The following is a 22,990-nucleotide window of genomic DNA, read 5'->3' on the forward strand; positions in this document are numbered from 1 at the left end:
ATTGTGGCCAGGGGGAACTGCCCTTCCACGGAGGTGGAAGGGATAGTAGCCAACCCGGGAAGAACCAGCAGCAAACCCGGGGAGGGCCGAGCAGACGAAAGAACAGCGCAGGGTCCTGTGTCGTTCCTCCACGAAGAGGGGGAGCGACAACAAATTACATAAAATGTTTCATTTTTACTATTTATAAATATACAGTCCAGTAGTATTAAGTATATTAAAATTGTTATGCAGTAAATCTCCAGAATTTTTTTATCTTGTGAAACTAAAACTTCAGATCCATTAAACAATAGCTCTCCTTTCCCCTCCACTCAGATCCTAGCAGCCACAATTCTACTTCCTGTTTCTATGGTTATTATTCTAAATACCTCATGCAAGTGGAATCATATTGTATATGGCTTTTCATGGCTGGCCTATTTTACTTAGTGTCATGTCTTCAAGGCTCCTCCATGTTGTAGCATGCATCAGAATTTTCATCCCTTTTATGGCTAAGATTTTCTTGTATGCATAAATCATATTTCGCATACCCACTTATCTATCAATGGAACATTTTAGTTGCTTCTACATTTGGCTATCATGAGTAATGATTCTATGAACATAGATGTGCAACTATCTGTTTAAAATCCTGCTTTCAATATTTTTGGATATATGTCTGAATGTGAAATTGATAGATCCTATGCAAATTTATTTTTAAGTATTTTTCAAGAATCTCCATAGTAACCTTGGTGGAGGTTGTTCTACTTAGTATCCCAGAGAGTGTATAGGGTTAAGATTTCTCTACATTCCCACAATCACTTGTTATTTCCTGTTTAGTATTAACTATGTTAATGGAAGCAAAGTAGAATCTTATTTTGATTTAAATTTGCTTTCCCCAACCATTAATGATGCTGAGAATCTTTTCATGTGCTTATCAGGAATGTACTTTGCTTGTAATTCTTACTTGGGTTCTTTTATTATTGTTGATGATGATGATGACAAATTGAAAAAGTTCTTCATATATTCTGAATAGTAACCCCTCACCAGATATATAATTTGCAAATATTGTCCAACTTTTTGAATTGTGTCTTCATTATGTTGGATGTATTACTTGGTCGCCAATAAATTTTTATTTTGATATAGGCCAACTTATCTATTATTTTAACCTTTTTTGGCTTATGTTTTTGTGTCATATCCAAGAGATCATTGTGAAACTCAATATTTTAAAGATTTTCCCTCTACATTCCTCTGAAAGCTTTGTGAATTTAACTATGACATCTAGATGTTTGATCCACTTTGTCTTAATTTTTATATGTGGAATACAATGAGATTCCAATTTACTTTGTTGTGTGTGAATATCCAGTTTTCCCAACATCATTTATTGAAAAGACTCTCCTTTTTTTTCTATTCTATTCAATTTTTCTACATGTCCCTTTTTGTGTAAGTATAACACTATTTTGATTATCAGAGTTTTTAATATGTTTTGAAGCTAGAAAATGTAAGAACTCAAACTTTGTTCTTTTACAAAATTGTTTTGGCTATTTGCATCCTTTAATATTCACTTGAATTTTGCATTATTCAATTACTGCAAAAATTGTTGAGATTTTGATGGGGACTATATTAAATCTGTAGATTGTTTTGGATGGTTTTAGCATGTTAACAATATTAATTCTTCCAATCCATGAACACAGATTGTATTTACATTTATTTATGTCTTCTTTAAATTCTCTCATTAATATTTTATAGCTTTTTCTTTCCATCCTTGAGTCAATTTGTCCCTAATTATTTTTTCTATTTATGACTGTTATAAGTGGAATTTATTTCTCAATTTCCTTCATTAATTTTAGTGTGTAAAACAACAAATTTTTGTTTAATGAATTTATATCCTAGTATTTTATCTAAATTCATTTAGTATCTATCTATCTATCTATTTATTTATTTATATTCCCAGTTGCCGTTGCCAGGACTTCCAGCAGTGTGTTTAGACCAAAATGGTAAAAATGTCTTGTTTATGTCCTTTTAGGAAAAACTGTCAGTCTTTTACCATTGTGATGCTGAGATGCCATTGTGTAGTGCATGAGAACTAATTTTTTTAATGCATCATTCTCTAGGACACCTCAGATCATGAAATTCTGCCAATAAAAGAGAAATTTACCTAACTGCTTAATCAGTAACTCTTCCTATACTTCCTTGAGTAGTATCTTTCTCAAAGTAATTTACCTGAATAACACATTTGACTACTTTACTTAGTAGAATTTAAAAATCCTTATCTGTTATAATATCTAAAGCAATGACACCTTGCCATTGAATATATTTAAATGTAAAACTTGTCTTCTGTTTTTCAGAAGATGCTTATAAGACCCAGGTCAGGATTGACAATGAACCAGCTTACTTGGACATCTTGGACACCGCTGGACAGGTAGGCAATATTCTTAAAACTCTCCAGTCTCTGAAACTAATTTACTCTTTAACTTCAAATTAAATTCCTTTGCCATAGAATAGAGGGTGAGTTTGTTCAAACAGAAGAACAAATTTTTAGCATTGATTAGAAAATAAATATGAAAAGGATTGGCATGAAAATCTGCCTCATAACTCATGGCCAACAAGAACATTTCAAAATTCCTCCAATTTTCTAAATATAAAAAAGCTTACATGCTGTGGGATGTTATCAACGAAACTATAAAACTAATAAAACAGTTTATCATCTTTCTCCAGATGTGCATAAAACTTGATCCTACATGCTAATTTGACAATGATTTTTATTGGAGAATTTTAGGTGAAAATAGAAAGGGATATTTCTTAGCAAATAAGTTCATGAAAACAAGACTTGGGAGACAGTTCAATGGGATGAGTAGCAAAGCAGATTTAGCCTGAACTAATGAATTAGTTTGCAGTTCTTTAGAGGAGACAATGAGGAGAAGAGGAAAAAGAATAAAAAGAGGAATAAGAAAAGTAGAAATAATAAAATTTGATATAAAAATTTGGAATGAAATACTACATAACAATTACAGGTAAAATGTGAAGAAAGGTATAAGTTAAAAAACATCACAAAGTTCTTATATTTTGTAAAAGGGGAATTTTTTAACATCATACTTTTAAAGCTTTCATGTTACATCATAAGCATATATTAAATGCTAGATATGTGCTATATAACTTAAAAACAAGCTAAGGAAAAATAAACAAAAATATCTACAATATAAGACAGAAAATAAAGAAGAAAAGAAACAAAAAGCAAAGAAATTTATATATTTAAATATAAATAAGTGGAGTATAAATTGCATATTTTGAAAAAGCTGCATGGATTTTAAAAATTTTTGCCAAAATATTCTATTTTTTATTTATATTTATATTTATTTATTTATTTATTTATTTTTGCCAGGCAGAGTGGACAGTGAGAGACAAAGACAGAGAGAAAGGTGTTCCTTTTGCCTTTGGTTCACCCTCCAATGGCTGCCAAGGCCGGTGTACCGCGTCGATTCAAAGGCAGGAGCCAGGTGCTTATCCTGGTCTCCCATGAGGGTGCAGGACCCAAGTACTTGGACCATCCTCCACTGTACTCCCAGGCCACAGCAGAGAGCTGGCCCGGAAGAGGGGCAACCGGGACAGAATCTGGTGCCCTGACAGGGACTAGAACACGGTGTGCCGGCGCCGCAGGCGGAGGATTAGCCTATTGCATCATGGCACCGGCCTAAATATTCTATTTTTAATTACATTTTCCATGTTTTTAAAGTACTCTCATATATCAGATATCATAGTGAATGAAATGGATTTATCTCCCATACAAGAATAATCAGTTGTGACATTTAATATGAAATAAAACTAATATGCATTTGGTTTAAAAGAGGCAATTTAATAGTATAGTACAGTAGTGGATTAAAGAATAAACAAAATATATGCAAAAAGTAAACAAATCTAAAGTTGGTATAGCTGTATTAATATCAACAAAAATAGATTTAATGCAAAAACTTTATTAAGGAATAAAAGTGCTAGCTAATACTGAAAAAATCATGAAAATGTTTTAAATTTCTAATCTGTAAAATTCAAGTCAAATAGAAAATATCATAAGGAAAAATTATAAATCAAAAATAATAAATTATGGGTAGTTTTGATACGCCTCTATCAGTAAGCAGTAGATGAAAAAGTACCAGAACAAGCATTTGAATTAGTGATTAAGATGCTGGTTGGGAGACCCATATCTCAGAGTGCTTGGGTTCCAGTTCCACCTTCACTTCTGATCCCAGCTTCCAGCTAAATGCGTGAGTCCTTGCCACCGACTTTTCTCCAGTTCCTGTTACACACAGAGGCTAGCTACTTTAACATTTCCCCTCAAGAGAAGTAACCCATAATCTTATGGAGGTAGAATGGGTGAAGGCCTGTCTTCTGTATTTTCTTAAAGCAGGCATGTAACCAGAGAGCTGGTTGTGTGCATTCTTCTCTTGCTGTCTGTCCTATTGCTGTTTGAGAGTAGCCTGGGAAAATGTCATCCTGCACTGTCTTTTTTTTTTTTTTTTTTTAACAAGCAGAGTGGACAGTGAGAGAGAGACAGAGAAAAAGGTCTTCCTCTTCCGTTGGTTCACCCTCCAATGGCCGCCGCGGCCGGCACACTGCAGCCGGTGCACCTGGCCGATCCGATGGCAGGAGCCAGGTACATATCCTGGTCTCCCATGGGGTGCAGAGCCCTAGCACTTGGGCCATCCTCCACTGCACTCCCTGGCCACAGCAGAGAGCTGGCCTGGAAGAGGGGCAACAGGGACAGAATCCGGCACCCCGACCAGGACTAGAACCCAGTGTGCTGGTGCTGCAAGGCGGAGGATTAGCCTAGTGAGCTGCGGCGCCGGCCCCTGCACTGTCTTAAGACTTGGTCAAGTCATTCGATGGGAAAGGCTGGAAGCCCTGACTTACAGCCATCTGGAACTGGATGGCTTTTATTCTGTTAAAGAGAAAACTAGTGTATTCATGACACATGGTATAAAACAAATCAGTAAGTGTATGGAATCTATAGGGTCAAGGAGAAATAACAACAAGGATTTCCATCACCCAATGCTTGGCCAAAAATTCCAACCCTGCTTTGCCTGGTTCTGTAGATGTCTAGCTTCATCCAAGAAATGTTGAATATGATTTTGTTCATGTTTGAGTGTTCAATTTGAGTGACCCCAAAATAGCATTCTTAAAGTGTGCCACAAATACATCCTTGGTCAACAACATGTCTAAAGGCCTGATTTTTTTGAAGGACTGGGCTTGACCACCCTCACGAGGGGTCCTTGGTCAAGGCAGATTTTAACTGGGCAAAGATCTGCTCTCCCCCTCCCCCCACAAAGGAGGAGGCCTTTTTCTGACTTGCTCTTGAGAGCCTGATATAGGAGCTTTGCAATTTCCTGTACCTAGGTAGCAATTACCTGTTAGAAAAATTCCAGAGCTAGTAGATGTAGGATTTGCTGTATACTTGACACTGGCATTCTTTTCACATATACAGAGTGTTTTTCTTTAAATTGATTACTAATCCAATTGCCAAGAATGTGATTTCTAGAAGACTGATTATTTGGTGGAAACAGAATTTTATGTTTTGGCTTAGAATGTGATACATTCCTATAGGTTAAACGAATGGTTACATCTTGGGGGAAAAAGGGGAGGATATGGGAAAGGGGAAAGACATAAAGTACATATTATACATGTAATCATTTATTTTCTATAAAAAATCTGATTAAATGCGAAGAAGTATTAAAAGTTGAAAACCTTGTTTGTAGATATAACAGACTTCATCATATTATTTTCCTTTGTACTTAAAATAGTAATTTTCTAAGATTTACTTGTTTATTTAAAAGTCACAGCTACAGAGAAAAAAAGGGAGAGAGGGAGAGAGACAGACACACACCGAGAGAGAAAGAGAGAGAGAGAGAGAGAAAGAAAGAGAAAGAAAAGAGAGAGAGACAGAGAGATTGGGAACAGAAGGTAATCTCTGGTCCCTATGGAGCAGACGTAAATAAAGCAGCAAAACCCCATTCACCCATGTCTGATACAGCTCTGCTTCAGGAATCACACAGACTTGTAAATTAGGAAAATCATGAATAGTAGGGGCTTCAAGACACTGAGTTTGGTGTGATTTGTCATACAGTGCCATTATAATAATAACTGATTGATATAGCATATTAATAGAAAAATTTTAGCTCAGTGTAGCTGGAGATGGAGAATATTACCTGTTTGTGGATAAAATAGTTGTAATGGGAGTTAAATCAGAGATTCTATGTTCTGATAATACTGAGAAACATGCAAACACATAATTAAAAAGATAAAGCTATTAATTTTGTATACCATCAAATATTTTTCTAAGCAAGTATCAACTGCAGCCAAACATAGCCAGGAATACATAAGGCTAAACAGATGGTGATGTGTTGGCTTCCAAACTATTATTAATCCTGCACATGCAGGAGGTGGTCTATACAGTTGATTTAACAGAACTTATGTCCCTGTGGGGGATAGGGGAGAAAACTACTGAAATATTTTAAATAATGTCAACATGTTCTCTTTTGATATTATTAATTTTTAACATTTGTTAAAAGTTTTTATCCTCACAACAAACCCAGGGGGTAGGTGAAAAAGTTATTACTGATGTCACCACCTAGACTTTGAGTAAAATGTTATCCGAATAAATGAAGTGACTCCTGTAGGCAAATTAGGAAGCCAAGTTCCAGTGTATTTCCCATTTGTGCTTTGATGGCAGAAAAAGTGTTATCTCTGCTTTATGCATTGCAATGCTCGTAGCTAACACACCTGTAGTGAAAATTGGATTAACAAAGGAAGGCAGAAGAAATTTACATGATATTAGGGCTTCCAAAATGAAGACCCAAAGGTCCAGAGAAAATTATATTTATATGTGGAGATTTGTTGAAGAATGAACAGTCATGATGAGTATAATTGAACAAAATATGAGGATAATCTAATGGCATTTAACAGAGAAGCTTAACAAGGCCTGTTTGGTGAGATTTTCTTAGGCCTCTCTGCCACATTCCTTCACGCTAGGTGAAGCTCAGGACACATGTCACATAATGATGTTTCAAAGAAAGGGGGTAGGCACAAGTCAGTGACAATGTTTAACCTCTGCATGTTTCTCAATTTTCAAGGTATAACATTTAGGAGTAGTTAAGTTGTACCTCCCATCATGTTATACACATGTCCTTGAGGTGTACCACAAGGTACACAAGGTGTAGTCCCATGGAAGAGATGTTGGATATCACCAAGTCACAATTCAGAAATGACTTCAACCCTTGCTCTTTTTGTTTTCAATTATTTTTTCAAAACTTGACTCTCTTGCCAATGTTTATCAAGCTCATGTTTGACCTCTTCCATTGATAAGGAAATTCTTTTTTTGGGAGCAGAGAGCCTTTGGAAATCTTAACAACTAGAAATAATTTTCTTGCAATAGCTGAAAGTTTCCTTTCTATAATTTCCACATATTTCTCTCAGATTCTATATTGAAAAATATTTCTGGGTCTGGTATTGTAGTACAGCAGGTTAAGCCACCACCAGCAAAAATAGTATGACTTATAAACACAGGTTCAACTCCTTCTGCCTTATTTTCAATCCAGTTTCCTGCTAAAGTACTTGGGAAAGCACCGAATGTCCCAAGTGGTTGAGCCTCTGCCACCCATGTAGGACATCTGAATGGAATTCCAGGCTCCTGGCTTCAGTCTCACTCAGTCCCAGCCATTGCATCCTTTTGGGTATTAAAGCAGTGCCTGAAAGATTCTCTCCCTATCTACCTACTTACCTACCTACCTATCTATCTATCCATCTATCTCTCAGTCTTTCCCTCCCTCTTTACAATTCTACTTTTCAAATAACTAAAATAAATATTTAAGAAAAACTATTATATTATTCATTTTGTAATAGGAATGTGTAAGGCTCCTACAGGTTAAGTCACTTCTTTAAGGCACTATAGCAAAGTTCTTGAGCCAGCTGTGACTAGAATCCATGACATTATCACTCAAGTTCTTTCTTATTTCAATTCTCTTTGGAATTCGTTAGTATGTAGCAAGGACCACCCTAGGTCAAGGAAATGTAAAATAGGTTAAAATTGAGTATCTTCCCTCAAAACACTTGAGGTTTATGGCAGGGAAGAGGGAAGGCATTAAATTAATATTTATACCAAACTGTGGAAAGAACTATAGTGGAAGTACAAAAATTATGGTGATGGATTATCTTCAATTCCTGAATTCCTACATCAAAAATTAAAAAAAAGAATATACTCATAAAATGTAACTGAAAATGTTTGTTTTGGTGTAAAACATTCTGAAATCTATGCACAGTATCCTCATAATATACATTTCTTTGAACTTTTTGAAGACCTCCTGTATAATAATATGCATGTTTAAGTGAAATTATAACAAAATACACCATCATCCTTTGGTATTCATGGAAGATTGGGTCTAGGATACCTCATAGAACAAAATTCTAGAATGCTCAAGTTCTTTTTATAAAACATTATAGTGTTTGAATATAAACTATACCCATCCTCCCATATACAGTAAATAAGCTCTAGGTTACATATAATACTTAATATAGTAAAAATGCAACTTATATATTTATTTTACTCTGCTGTTTAGAGAATGATGGCAAGAGAAAAAATCTATTTTAGTGTTTATGCAGCCATCACAGTCCTAACTACTATTATTGTGTACTATGCACAAATGAGACCTGAATGAATGTTTAATAACGTGTGCTGGAGAGACTCCTCAGTCTCTGTGAAAAGACAGGAGGCCACAGCAGGTTTTGCTTGTGCATCACCTTAACTGCATGTTTGCAGCATAGTGGTCAATGCGTGGCAAATTCAAGTTTTGCTCTTTGGAACATTTTAGAATTTTTTTCCTAACATTCTCAATCCACAGTGATTTACATTGTGGATGGGGAAGCCATGCGTAAGAAAGGCCAACTGTATTTAATGAATTCAATTTAATTATAAATGTATTGAATGTTCCTTCTTATTAGAAATAATAAAAGTAATTCTGCACCAAATATCTGTGATTCATTTTTACATATGGTAATGTACCCAGGCACTGAAATGTCCTAGACCTAGGCATTACCCCAGCCAGCTATCACTGGAATAAAGTCATTCTTGAACAATGAGAAACACAGTAGTGATGTGGTATTGGTTTTATTCCTTAACCAACTCTGTAGCTAAAGCAAGTCCCATGGCCAATCTGAAGCTGATGTACTCATCTACAAAATCAGAGCATAAGACCAATCTCTAAGGTGTCATCAATATTTAAAACCTTGATTTTTATAATTAACTACTAGTCTGGTTTTTATTTAATTCTTCTTTGAAGGCTTTAATTGCTCTTTTGCCATGATCCGTTTTTCCAAATTTGTGGATTATATTTACAATGCTTCTGGGCATAACCACTTATTCAGAAATCATCTCATTCCACAGAAGTTTACAGATTTTTAAAGGTCTATGATAACAAAACTTGGACTAGAATTGTTCTCCAACAGGATAAAAAGTCCTGAGAAAAGCAAGAGATACTAATAGAGGGATGTTTAGTATAGCTCCTCACTTATTATATCCTGGTGTCAATGCACATAACCCACCTCTTCAGTAAGTATTTACAGCATTTTAATAGTTTTGGCTACTTGATAGGGGCTAATGACTTTACTGAGTAATCTCACATCAAGATTAAATCACATAAGGAGACTCTAAGAATGTTCTCAATTTTCAGTTACCCCAGAGCTTTCTTCAGTTACAGGCATTATCAACTGGGTACTAAGGAAACAATGAGGTTTCTGCTTTCCTGCTATCCTTTCAAACTCCCACACTGTAGTTTAGCTAATATCAGAGTCTAACATAGGTCTCACAAAACAGGTTTTAAAGCAAAATTTCCTTTCATGCGTTTCTCAAGTAATAACATGCAGTATCACGTAGTCCTATGAAAGGAAGATATATTTTAATATTTATTTATTTAATTACTTGAGAGGCATGGAGACAGACTCAGAGAGACAGACAGAATGAGGTCTCCCATCTGCTGCGTGCTATAATAAGGGCTGAGTCAGACTGAAGCCAGGAACCTGGAACTCAATCTGGGTCTCCCAAGTGGGTGGCAGGGACCCAACTATTCATCCATCATTTGCTGGCTCCAATGGCGAACATTAGCAGGAATTGAGAACAGAGCCAAGACTCAAATGCAGGCACTCCAATATGGGATGTGGGTATCAAAGGAAATTAACCAGTAGGTCAAAAGCCCACCCTAAAAGTAAGATGTATTTTGCCTGCACTGTGGCATAGCAGGTAAAGCCACTGCCTGCTGTGTTGGCATCCCATATGAGTGCTGGTTCTAGTCCCAGCAGCTCCACTTCTGATCCAGCTCAATGCTATGGCCTGGGAAACTGTAGAAAGTAGCTGAAGTCCTTGGGCCCCTACACTTGTGTGGGAGACCTGGAAGAAGCTCCTGGCTCCTGGCTTCAGATTGGCTCAGTTCTGGCCATTGCAGCCATTTAGGGAGTGAACCAGTGGGTAGAAGTCCTCTCTCTGTCTCTCTGCCTATGCCTCTCTATAACTCTGCCTTTCAAATAAATAATTTTTTTAAAAAAGATATACTTTAAGAAAGTTTTGTAAATCCAGAAATAAGAGTTCATCTGAAGATCTTAACATATACTCAGAAATAAAAGAATATGAGGAAAAAAAAGCATTTTTTTAGAAAAAGTGTTTCTATGGACAGGCATTTATCCGAAGATTAAAAATGTTTATTAAGGCATCATGCACTGCATTAGTGTCTAAGGGTAATGTCTGGCTCTTCTTTTGACTCCTGTTTCTTGCTGATGCAAAACCTAAGAGATATCAGCAGTAGTTCCAATATTTGATACCTTGGCATCCACCTGGATACCTGGATTCAATTCCCAGCTTCAAGACTGGTCTTATCCCAGCACTAGCCATTGTAGGCATTTGGGGGAGTGAATAAGTAGATAAGTGTTCTCTTTTTCTATCTATTTCTCTTTCTCTCAATCTGTCAAATTAATTAATTAAAAGTAAACGTTATAAAGAAATTTGAAATTATACCCATATATAAACTTCAAACTGATATTTTAAGTATTGCTATTAAGAGATTCAACAGCAATAACAAAAGGAGATTCAACAAAGACCAATCTGAATGTAAGAGAGAGCACCTTTATAACCAGGTTCATATCCTGAATTGAAAAAAATTTATCATAACCTTTGATTTTAGGAAAATAGGCCAAGGTCATGGTGACCCATAGAGATAGATCTGAGATGATTGAAAAAAATTATTAAAATCTCTACAAACAGGATAACTATGAATCCTGCCTGTTCCAAGCCATTCCTGCTGGAGAGCTATGGCTGCTTGCTAATTCTTTTAGCATTGACTTCAACTCAGAAGTGCTTTAGTTGAAATATGTTGCATAGTCTTCCAAACTACAAATTACTAGTCCTTCTTTCTCAATAAGATGTTTCCCAAAAACATGGCTATAAAACCACTTGTGATTTAAATATGTGAACAATGAAAGTGAACCACTATAATGAACAAGAATAAAAATCAGAAAGCAAACAAAAATATTATGAATACCCAAAATAAATGTCAAGGAAAACACATAAAACAAAATTCATGTATCACTTATGTATTGTCCCACAACAGGAGAAACTAGCAGGTTCTCATCCTATTTGATGCTAGTTTCAGATATATAATATGCTGGTTTCATATTTTTCTCAGCTCATTATTATTAGAACCAAAATTTCATAAATTTGGTTCCTGAGACAAACATTAAAATTCTTTTATCAGGGACTACACTCTAGTATAATAGCTTAAGTTATGCCCTACAGCACTGGCATCCCACATAGGCACATTTTTAAGTCCTGGCTTCTTCACTTCCTATCCAGCTCTTTGCTATTCCACCTAGGAAAAGCAGTGGAAGATGGTCCAAGTCCTTGGATCCCTGTACCCAGAGAAAGCCCTTGGCTTCTGGCTTCAGACTGGCACAACCTCTGCCATTATGGCCATCTGGGGAGTAAACCAGCAGGTGGAAGATGCCTCTCTTTCTCTATCTCTATAAATCTGCCTTTCAAATAAATAAATAAATCTTTAAAATAAAATATAATAGCTTGGATTAATTGCTATTTAAAATATTTTGCACATGGTACCCAACACATATTAACAAATTTTTAAAGATTTATTTGTTTATTTGAAAGTAAGAGTTACACAGAGAGGGAGAGAGAGGGATAAGGAAAGGAAGAGAGAGGAATAAGGAGAGAGAGAGTCAGCTTATTCACTCCCCAAATGGCCTCAACGGCCTGGGCTGGGCCAGGCCAAAGCAGGAACCTAGAACTCCATCCAGATTTCTCATGTGGGTAGCAGGGCCCAAGCACTTGGGCTATCCTCCTCTGCTTTCCCAGGCACATTAACTGGGAGCTGGATTGGAATTGGAGCAACCAGAGCTCAGAGTGGTGCCTATATGGGATACCAACATTGCAGGCAGCAAATGAACCCACTGTGACACAGCAACAGCCCCTGCTGTAATTTTTAAATAAGAAAAAGAAAAAAGTATTTTAAAAATTTTAAGAAAGAATTGTACCCTAATATTCTATCATTTTCAAAGTTGATTTATTTATTCATTTAATGATAAATTATTATTTATTGGAAACTAAATACGTTCTCCGAATAATACTAGTAGCATCATAGCTACTAGTATTTGTAGTATTGTTTGAAACTAGTACACTACAGCTACTAGTATATATATATATATATATATATATATAGTATGCAATATAGTATACCATAGCTACTAGTATATTGTATTGTTTTAAAACTTTATTCTTTCAAGAGATTTGTGGCTTAGTAGTGGAAGCAGAATGTACTGCTTGGCTAAAATAAAATATTAATACATCACAAAGAAAACTTTTTTAAGTTTTTATTTTTCAATTTTATTTATGTTCATTCTTAGCCTTTTGGCTAAGATCAAGTGGAGAAGACAGATAGACAGGAAGAGATAGAGACCTTCCATTCACCAATTCACTCCCCAAAGGCCTGCAATAGCACGACTGGGCCAGATCTTCTTTGCTGGCTTACTCCACAAATGGCCGAAATGACATGGGCTCGGCCACCTCAAAGCTTGGAGCCAGGAACTTCTTCCTGGTCTCCCACACAGGTGGCAGGAGCCCAAACAATCAGCCTATCTTCCACTGTTTTCCCAAGTGCATTAGCAGGGAGCAGGATTGGAAATGGAGCAGCTGGGACTTAAACGGGTGCTCATATGGAATGCCAATGCTGCAGGTTGTGGCTTAACCCACTGCACCACAGTACTGGCCACTCAATTAAGTTTTTTTTAGAGATTTATTTATTTTACTTGAAAGTCAGAGTTACACAGAGAGAGAAGGAGAGGCAGAGAGAGAGGGGGGTCTTCCATCTGCTGGTTCACTCCCTGGTTGACCTCAATGGCACTGATCTGCACCCAGGAGCCAGGAATTTCTTCCGGTCTCCCATGTGGGTGCAGGAGCCCAAGGGCTTGTGCCATCTTCCACTGCTTTCCCAGGCCATAGCAGGGAGCTGGACAGGAAGTGGAGCAGCCTGGATTCCAACCAGTGCCCATATGGAATGCTGAAACTGCAGGCGGTGGTCCACCTGCTATGCCACAGCTCTGACCCATCAACTAGTTTTTGCTTAGGTAAACTGATAACCAAAGAAGGATAAATCATAAGGGCTTCTTCCAACAAACTGCTAATATCACTGATGAAGTATATTTATACCGACATTTTCCAATATTTTTGTTCATTTAAAGAAAAATGTGTCAATAAAAATGTATAGGCATCATTGATTTCTAGCAATCTCACCTTTGGGTGACAAAACTGAAGATATTATAAAAACTATTCCTTTGATTTATCTGTATTTATTTCTTCACAAATATGGCAAAGTTATGATGCTAAAATTCCTTCGGTATCTCTGGTAACTTCCTTTAACATAGTTCATACATCGCAGCTAATTTATCAAAACGTAGATGGGTCGATTTCCTTTAAATTATTGAAAATTCTTTAAGAAAAAAATTATATCTTCTCTTAGGTCACTGCTTATGTCTGGTATTTTGTTATGTGTATTACAGGTACATTTTCATGCAATTTTTCAATAAACTTCAAAAGGAAATAATAATTCAGAATTTTTATTCTTTTTGGTTCAAGATTTCTGGTGAACTTATATTCTATTAAATTTATTTTTAATCCTAAGTATTTTCAAATGCACTGGAAAACAAGTGTAATGTATTTCTTTTGAAATTTAGAAACAGGTGGAATTTAGGTAAGAACACGTCTCCATCAGAAATCAATTACTCAATAAGGCCACTGAGCTGCTGAAATGCTCTCTTTTAAGCAACCTGGGTTATTCATTGAACCGACTGCTGGTAAACAGCATGTTGATTTTTGCTTCAGTAAGAAACTGGAGAAAATCTGACCAAGAGTCGGAAAATATATTTTCCCAGAGCAATTAAATGCCTTCAAAGTAAGTAAGAAACTTCTAATCCATATAGTTTGATGAGAAGCTACTTTATATAAGATTGTCCTGGAAGCTGTTAAATTTATTTACATACTAGCATCTTATGAAATTTGAAATCTTTTTAATGCAAATGATAAGGAACGTTTCACTGAAGGACGACTCACTGAAATAGGGGGTCTATGTTAGAATAACAAACTGAAACTAAAAGATAAGTCCATTCATTAGACTGACAAGTATATTTGGTACCACTAAGAAATCAAAAGAGAGGCCAGCGCCGCAGCTCACTAGGCTAATCCTCCGCCTTGCGGCGCCGGCACACTAGGTTCTAGTCCCAGTCAGGGCGCCGGATTCTGTCCAAGTTGCCCCTCTTCCAGGCCAGCTCTCTGCTGTGGTCAGGGAGTGCAGTAGAGGATGGCCCAGTGCTTGGGCCCTGCACCCCATGGGAGACCAGGGTAAGTACCTGGCTCCTGCCATCGAATCAGCGTGGTGCGCCGGCCGCAGGGTGCCAGCCGCGGCGGCCATTGGAGGGTGAACCAATGGCAAAGGAAGACCTTTCTCTCTGTCTCTCTCTCTCACTGTCCACTCTACCTGTCCAAAAAAAAAAAAAAAAGAAATCAAAAGAGAAATTCTTTCCAGATTATTAAGCCAAAAATGCTACATTCTGCTTTCTACTTTAAAGCAAAGTTGTTTGATTCTCAAAGGCTCTTTATATAAACACTCTTTCATACCCTAAACATAATAGAACCTTTGACAGTTATCTAGAGTCTTCTAGGTTATTACTCAAAAATACTATTTTCTCATCCTGAATCAACTCAAGTTTCAAATGAAAGTTAAAATGTCTTATCTAATGGAAAATCAAATGCATTTTACCAGCAATATTTTTAATGGGCTCATAAACGGAGTCCCTCAGAGGGTGAAAATAGTTTCAAAACCATTTTAAAATGGCTTCCCTTTCTCATTTTCTTTGTCTTTTAAAAAATAAATTCTCTTCTTTAATAGAGGACAGGCACACTTATGGTAAAATGCTAAGTGCTATTACTTTTCTTTTGAGTATCTATCCAACGTCGATTTCAAAATCAAGTTGCTGTTCTGGGAAACCCAAAGTGCTTATTGGAGGACAATTGACTATTTGACTCTGGCTAGGTTTCACATTTAAGTATATAGTAGAAATCTGCTTTTGTATCTACTAGTGCTTTCACCCCTGAACATTTGCCTCCTTTATTCTCATATCTGGGATTTTAGAGGAAAGCTGTAGAGTAAAAAAAATTAAGAAACAGGTGAGATGCTTATTTTTTTTACAAAAAAGTGGTCTGAATCCAGCCAAACACCATTTTTCAATAAACTGTAGGATACCAACAGGACTAATAAATTTAGAAGAACTCTAGACACAGTGCTATGTAAAATGCATACTTCCTCTCTGAGAATACCCTTTGGAGAGGCTCTTTTTCTGATTGACATTAAAAATGCCAGTTGACATGTTTTCCTGATAGATCAATGTGATGAAGTCACAACTCATCTCTTGACTTGGTCTCAGGTGCCATATCTGCTACAACCTTGATTTTGCACTCCAGTTATAGTTAAGAGAAATCTGTGTTTACAGCTGAAAGTCAGGCAGGGTAGTATAATATTATAATTACTTGAATGAATAGCTCTAGCAAAGTCTTGATAAGAGCTCCATATGACTTTAATCATAACAGGGTTTCAGAACTTCTTTGGTATACCTGAGATGATATGCCCAACAATAAGTTGATCGGTTTCATTATTCATAATTTCTAAAACTTCAGTCCTGCAGTAATTTGTAAAACCTTCAATGATATCTAGTGAGACATTTATTAAAATTTGAAAGAAGAAAACACAATGAGAATGTGAGAATGTGAAAAAACCATGCATGGATTTAAAAGCAATTTTGCACCAAGTAAATATATCTTTTAACTCTACTTTTCCATAAACTTTGTTAAGTCACCTCATCCTCTCTATTAAACTTCAGCTTTTCATAGCACACTTGCTAAAAGTCAATTATATTTGCTCTCCAGTTTATCCCAGTCACACATAATTTTCTAATTAGTTAAGTAAATTACACGAACTGAAAAAACACTGTGAGAAGAGAATCAACACTTAGACTATGTTGAGTGTTTTGAAATGAAATGTTAACTATAAGTCTCAGTTTCCCTCACCTCCCAAATTGTTGTTAAAATAGGGATTGGCAAGACATTTAAAAAACCTGGCATTTAAAAATCTATGATTCTTAGTTCTTATGTATTTGTAAGTGTCTTAAATACTTGATCCACTTAAATTATATCAAAACTTTAAAGCATGTAAGATGCATTATGGATGTTTTGTGCAAAAATATAACTCCATTTGGCAGACTATTTTAAAAGGGAGGCATGTTGGCTTACCATCAAAGATTGAAAGATAAATATACATTTGTGTATCTTAAATGACTATAAAATGTATTCTTTTCATTTAATTTTACTTTTAAAACTTGTTTGAGAGACGGAGAGTGCAATTCCTAAATGCCTTCAAAAGCCAGAGCTGGCCCAAACCAAAGGTAGGAGCCAGAAACTCAATCCAGGTTTCCCATATGGGAGGCAGTGACTCAACTATTTGAGCCATTACCTGCTGCGTCATAATGAGTGCATTCACAGGAAGCTGAAAATGGGAGTAGAGCTGGGACTCAGATTCATGCACTCTGGTATGGGATGCAGGTGTCCCAAATGGCATCTTAACTGCTAGGCCAAATGCCCTATAAAATGTTTAATGTATATATAATTACAATTGTTTTACTTCCTAACTGATATTGATTAGCAGTATGAGGCCAGGTCTGCTTTTATATTGTCCCAAAGTGGCCCTTGCCATTGAACAGTGCAGACACCAGATCATTCTTGCTTAAATCAGTAAACATTCTGTCTTCTAGATCTTTATTGGGTTTCCTGGACTAGACTCTGGCTTCTTTGATTTGCAAGTCTCTACTTCCTGCCAGACTCCTATCCAATTTGCCCTCCTCTCTTCTCTGAGCAGACATCTGTGACTGCAATACTTCATTGAAATTTGTGACACATGTTGGTATCAAAACATTCACCTCTGCCTCATACTGCCTTGTGCAGGTTGTGAGACATTATGTACATGTAAGCTTTTGGATATGTTTCCTGTGCTAGGTATCCAGAGAGTAATAACCAAAATAGCACCAGGTGCAAGCAGACCCTCATCCAAGATATTGCTGCCTGCTGCCCATTGATGGTGTAGCTCCTTGGAATAATTAAAACGGGCAATTTGACCACAGATGCATTTCTCTTGTTAATCATCAGGTCATTAGCCTTAATAAGATCAATCTGTGATTAGATTCAGTGTATCTCAAACTGATGAAATGGAGCAGAGAGGAAATCAAATTTCAAGTACATGTTTCATTTATCTCTAACCTTCGTCTTACAGCAGAAGCCCAAATAGCCTGTGGAGGGTACAGATGTGCTATCTCCATGCCCAAGTGATCAACGATTCAGTGGAAAGACAGCGAAGGCTGGGTTGAGAGGGGAGCACTTAGAGAATAAAAACTACTTATTTAGTGATCCACACTTATTCTTGGAACATTGCACAAGGGCTGGCTCAATTTTTGGAGCTTTGACTTTTTTTAATTTAAATGATTTTTAAAATCATTATTGTCCTCCCACAGGGATGTGGAGTGTATACAGAAACCAGCATTGTTATGGTGCAGCAGGAGTTTACTCTGTCTGTCCTTGACTATCAAGCACCACCTCAAAATCCAAAGTAAACTTATACTCTGATCCCACAGTGATTTAGCCTTAAAATGAATTTTATGGTTAACAGACACTTCTATTTGCAATTATCTCAAACACAGCTGCATGTTAGAATCACCTGGGGAGCTGTTAAATATTCTGAGGTGATGGACCTTGAAAACACTATGCTAAGTGAAAGAAGCCAGATGCAAAAGACTACATATTATATGATTACATTTATATGACTTTTCCATAGTATATAAATCCCTGGAGAGAGAAAGTGAATTAGTGGTTTCCAGGAGCTAGCGGAAAAGGGGAATAGGAAATGACTGCTAACAGATTTGAGGTTTCTTTTTGGGTAATAGAAATGTTCCAGACTTAGTGGTGATGGTCGCAGAACTTTGTGAATATACTGAATAACACTGAATGGCATACTTTAAATCATGAGTTTCACAGTATGTGAATTAAATATCAAAAATAATCACAATTTAGAAAAACAAACAATGAGGATCATGCTGCAACAGCTCAATTACACAAGAACATCAGGAGGAGATTCGGGCATATAACTAGGGAAGGAGGTTCTAGGCCCTGTTGACACCGACCCGCCTTTTCATTCGGGAAAGCTATGAAGTCATAAATGGTCAGAAGCAGAAGGACTTTGTGAGTCTCATCAAGCTTTAACTTGACAGCATGCTCTTTAAAATCACATAGAGAGTTAGGGCATCTTCCAACCAAAGAAGGCAATTAGCAATGAAGTCACTATCCTTCATGTGCCATTATGGTCAACTGGCCTCTGCCTTCACATCAGCCTGGTATTATTTATGTATTAATTTGTTGTCTTCTTCATCTCCTTGACAAATATTTTCTCTCTCAGGACTCTACCCTTTTTGTCTGCAATTTTGTTTCCAGTAGCAGAAACCCTATGCTGAGACAAGCAGCAGTACTACTGAACAGTTGCAGCACATGGAACCACTTTTGTGGTCTCTATGTTGAAAACAGATTGAACTCTCATACATTTTTATGATAATTTAATTATTGCATATGTGACTTCCTGGGACTTCTCTTAAAACATGCCCAATCCTAGCCGGCGCCGTGGCTCACTAGACTAATCCTCCACCTTGCAGCGCCGGCACACCGGGGTTCTAGTCCCGGTCGCGGCGCCGGATTCTGTCCCAGTTGCCCCTCTTCCAGGCCAGCTCTCTGCTGTGGCCAGGGAGTGCAGTGGAGGATGGCCCAAGTACTTGGGCCCTGCACCCCATGGGAGACCAGGATAAGTACCTGGCTCCTGCCATCGGATCAGCGCGGTGCGCCGGCCACGGCGGCCATGGAGGGTGAACCAACGGCAAAGGAAGACCTTTCTCTCTGTCTCTCTCTCTCACTGTCCACTCTGCCTGTCAAAAAAAAAAAAAAAAAACAACAAAAAAAAAACCATGCCCAATCCTATTCTCTTCATATTTAACATGGAGTTAATAGTGTGCCTTTCTGGCCTCTTGCAGCTCTACGTTTGTCTCATGTAAAATGATTTGAAATGCCCAATAACAAAATGTTATTTAGCAAAAATATAACTATTACTTTCTCATTTACTATGACCTAAATCTGCTATATAGAGAAGGAAAAATAGTATATTGAAGATAATAAGAGAAGTGGTAAATAGAAAGTGATTTATATTTGTAAAGGTTAAGACTTAGGAAAAGGTGTTAGAAGTCTTTAAGTTAATTAATGTAAGGAAATGATGAAGGATGGGCTTATTTGATATTTGGCAGAGGCAAAGTTTTGGTCCTCTGTAAGAGTGTATTGTACAGTTTTACACTACAGTGAATAAACTAATCCAAGCATGTTTCTAAAACAGTTTAGACACATTATATGTCTAGTGCATGAATGTTTTGACTCAAAGTCTCATCCTATAAGCTAATATTTTATAGAAGATATTTTATATTGTTTATTGGAATTTAAAACAGTACCTGTATTAGGAAAATATTTCATAGTTTAAATCATCCCTTTTAAACCAATGAAGGTGACAACAACCATTGTTGCATCATCCCATAGCCAAGTTTACTCTAGAAAGATCTTGATAGTAGATTGAACGTGGAAAACACATTCATTTTATGGGTGGGAGATCAGGAACCTTAAAATGTACTGGAAAAATCAGGGATTTATACACATCTTGTTGAGCCAAAAAAATAAAAATGAAACAATAATGAAAATCATTTCACATCAAGTAAGTAACAAAAACTCAAAACCAAAATTGATGATGTCTACGTGGATCTTGTGGGCTGTGTCTGCATCTCAGTTAAGGAAGAATATGTTCAAAAGGATCAAGTGCCAGATGAAACTTCAATCATTTATCTCCCTGAATTCTTTTGGAGGTTGATACCTTGTAGAAATTTTATTCACTGTGTTTTAAAACATAAAATACCATTTTTTACTAATTTTTCTCTTATAGCACTCTTTTCTATGAGATCTGTGTCTTTTGACCTCAGGAACTTCCAGAACATAAACCTTGTAGATCCTGTTCAATAATTGCTGAGCCTTTATTTTTGAGTATCAGGTGAGGAACTTACTATCTTCTAGAAGATAAGGAAAAAACAAGTTATCGTTTAGCCTGGGACGTTATAGTGGGTAGTAGTCAAGACAGCATCTGGACTGGACTGTTAGCACTTCAGTGCTTTAAGTACCATGCTTTCTGAGACTTTTTTTGAACTTTTATTTATGGAAATAATAATTGAAAATATTTTTCAGTAAAATATTGGAAGTCACACCTAAGAAGAACTGGATTCAAGATAAAAAAAAAACTGTAATGGTAAAAGACACATATATATGTGCCATTGTAGCCAATTGTTTATTTAATTTAAAACACTGAGAAAAAGATCAAGAGGGAAAGAAAAAGGGACTGGCTGATGCGTGTATGGGAAGTAGAGCTGTGGGAAATCAGAAGTTCAAGCTTAATGTTGTTGTTTGTGAGAACAAGACTTTAGCATGACACACATCTTGGTGACTCCATTAGAAGCAAATGGGTTGTGTGTGTGTGTGTGTGTGTGTGTAATTTTGTGTTTAATAAAACTATAAACATATTTTTCATTAACTAAACAAAGATAAGCTGTAAAGTATAGAGTATTTGAAAATATAAGGAGAAAGCAGTGTCAGAAAGAGTCCAATAGGTGACCACTGTTGTTTTGTTATAAGCCATTTAATATGATTTAATTTTTTATATCTTATACGTGAACTATTTTAATTACAAAATGTAAAAACATAGAGTTCCTAAGAGATAATTATTACATCACATAGATGTGAGTAACAGATATTTACTCTTTCCTTCTTTTGTATATCTATACCCTAAAAATATTCCTTTCAGGAACAGCTTACAATACAAACAAACTAGGGTGGAGATTCAGTGAGATTTACCTTTTATAACCAGTGTAACTTATTCTTTAAATGTTCTCAGCACAGGATTCAGATTCTGTGTAGTTCTGTCCTTCTGCATATTATTATTATTATTTTTTTGACAGGCAGAGTGGACAGTGAGAGAGACAGAGAGAAAGGTCTTCCTTTTGCCATTGGTTCACCCTCCAATGGCCGCCGCGGCACTCCCTGGCCACAGCAGAGAGCTGGACTGGAAGAGGGGCAACCAGGACAGAATCCAGCACCCCGACTGGGACTAGAACCCTGTTTGCTGGCGCCGCAAGGCGGAGGATTAGCCTATTGAGCCGTGGCGCCGGCCCTTCTGCATATTCTTCATGTAAAGGGTTCACTATCACCTTCAGGTCAAAGGGAATGATTGCTACACATCAATGATATGCATCTTCTAACATGCATACACACCTTGAGGAGCAGGGAAGATGTGTGGTGTGGTCTAGTTCAGCTCTTGTTGACTTGGTAGCCTTTGTCTATACTGTGGGGCATCTAATTAGAGCTCCTAGTTCTGAGTACCACTGCAGAAATCTTTATTTTATTTCTCCCCAGCTGTGTGACTGGCTGATGCACAGATGGGAAGTAGAGCTGAGGGAAATCATAGGAATTTAAAAGTTAGCGGAAAAACCAATGAAGCTTTAACAAGAGCAGTGTTGCTTTGAGAGTTGTAAGCTCCCAGGGTGAAAGGATTCTCTGACTATCTAATTTCCTCTTCTATATTTTGGGATTTAGCTTCTATCTTGAGGTACAATGTAGAGGAAAGTGGGTGGCTAGAGGAGCAGATTGGGAGAAGGGTCGTGCTATTAAGATGTCTTGCTTGCTTTGGTTTGCTCCAGCTCAGGGAGCAATGCTCCAACGAAAATATTTTCCTATTTTTCTCTGATTAGAATGATCACATAATTTAGCATCCAAACAAAAGCTTTTAGGAATATAAAGGCTGCATTAACAAGTAACTAATTAAAGGTTGTGCATAACTAAGGACTCCTTAGGAAAACTGGGATGTCCAAATATAAATTGTTCACAGCCCCTTTCATTGTAATACCTGTGCAATTCCTAAATTTGTACCTTATGACTCTCATTCTCATCTTCCCTCGCAAAGTGGCTCGTTCTTAGCCTGATAATTTTGTAACATCACAGTCCTATGATCTGCTACACTAATACTTTATTCTGAATGGAAAGCCCTCTTGTGATCAATAGACTTTAGATTATGACTAAGGAATATCTAATACCAGATCCTGAGAATAGCCTGATAATAGCCAAATCTCCCTCTGTCTTCTGACTAGTCAAGCTTGACAGTGCCTTTGAATGTTTGAACATTTCTGGGCATTATTTAAGAAAGTTATTCACATTCTTTGTTTTCCATCTCTCATTATGCCTATAAATGCCACAAATACTTCAATA

At 36.8% G+C, this 22,990-nt stretch overlaps 1 protein-coding gene across 7 annotated transcripts in view; it reads left to right on the forward strand.

The window, feature by feature from the left end:
- The window catches only part of RIT2 (Ras like without CAAX 2), a 346,805-nt gene that overhangs the window by 121,728 nt on the left and 202,087 nt on the right, over nucleotides 1-22,990 (forward strand). For 6 of the 7 annotated variants that reach the window (XM_089304901.1, XM_051851090.3, XM_089304902.1 and 3 more), the window contains 1 exon segment: nucleotides 2,319-2,392. In XM_089304901.1, the coding sequence (XP_089161027.1) occupies nucleotides 2,319-2,392 (74 nt within the window). 7 annotated transcript variants of the gene reach the window in all.

Source organism: Oryctolagus cuniculus, chromosome 10 (assembly GCF_051225735.1).
Source record: "Oryctolagus cuniculus isolate XC-2025 breed Fujian yellow rabbit chromosome 10, ASM5122573v1, whole genome shotgun sequence".
NCBI classification, from domain to species: domain Eukaryota; kingdom Metazoa; phylum Chordata; class Mammalia; order Lagomorpha; family Leporidae; genus Oryctolagus; species Oryctolagus cuniculus.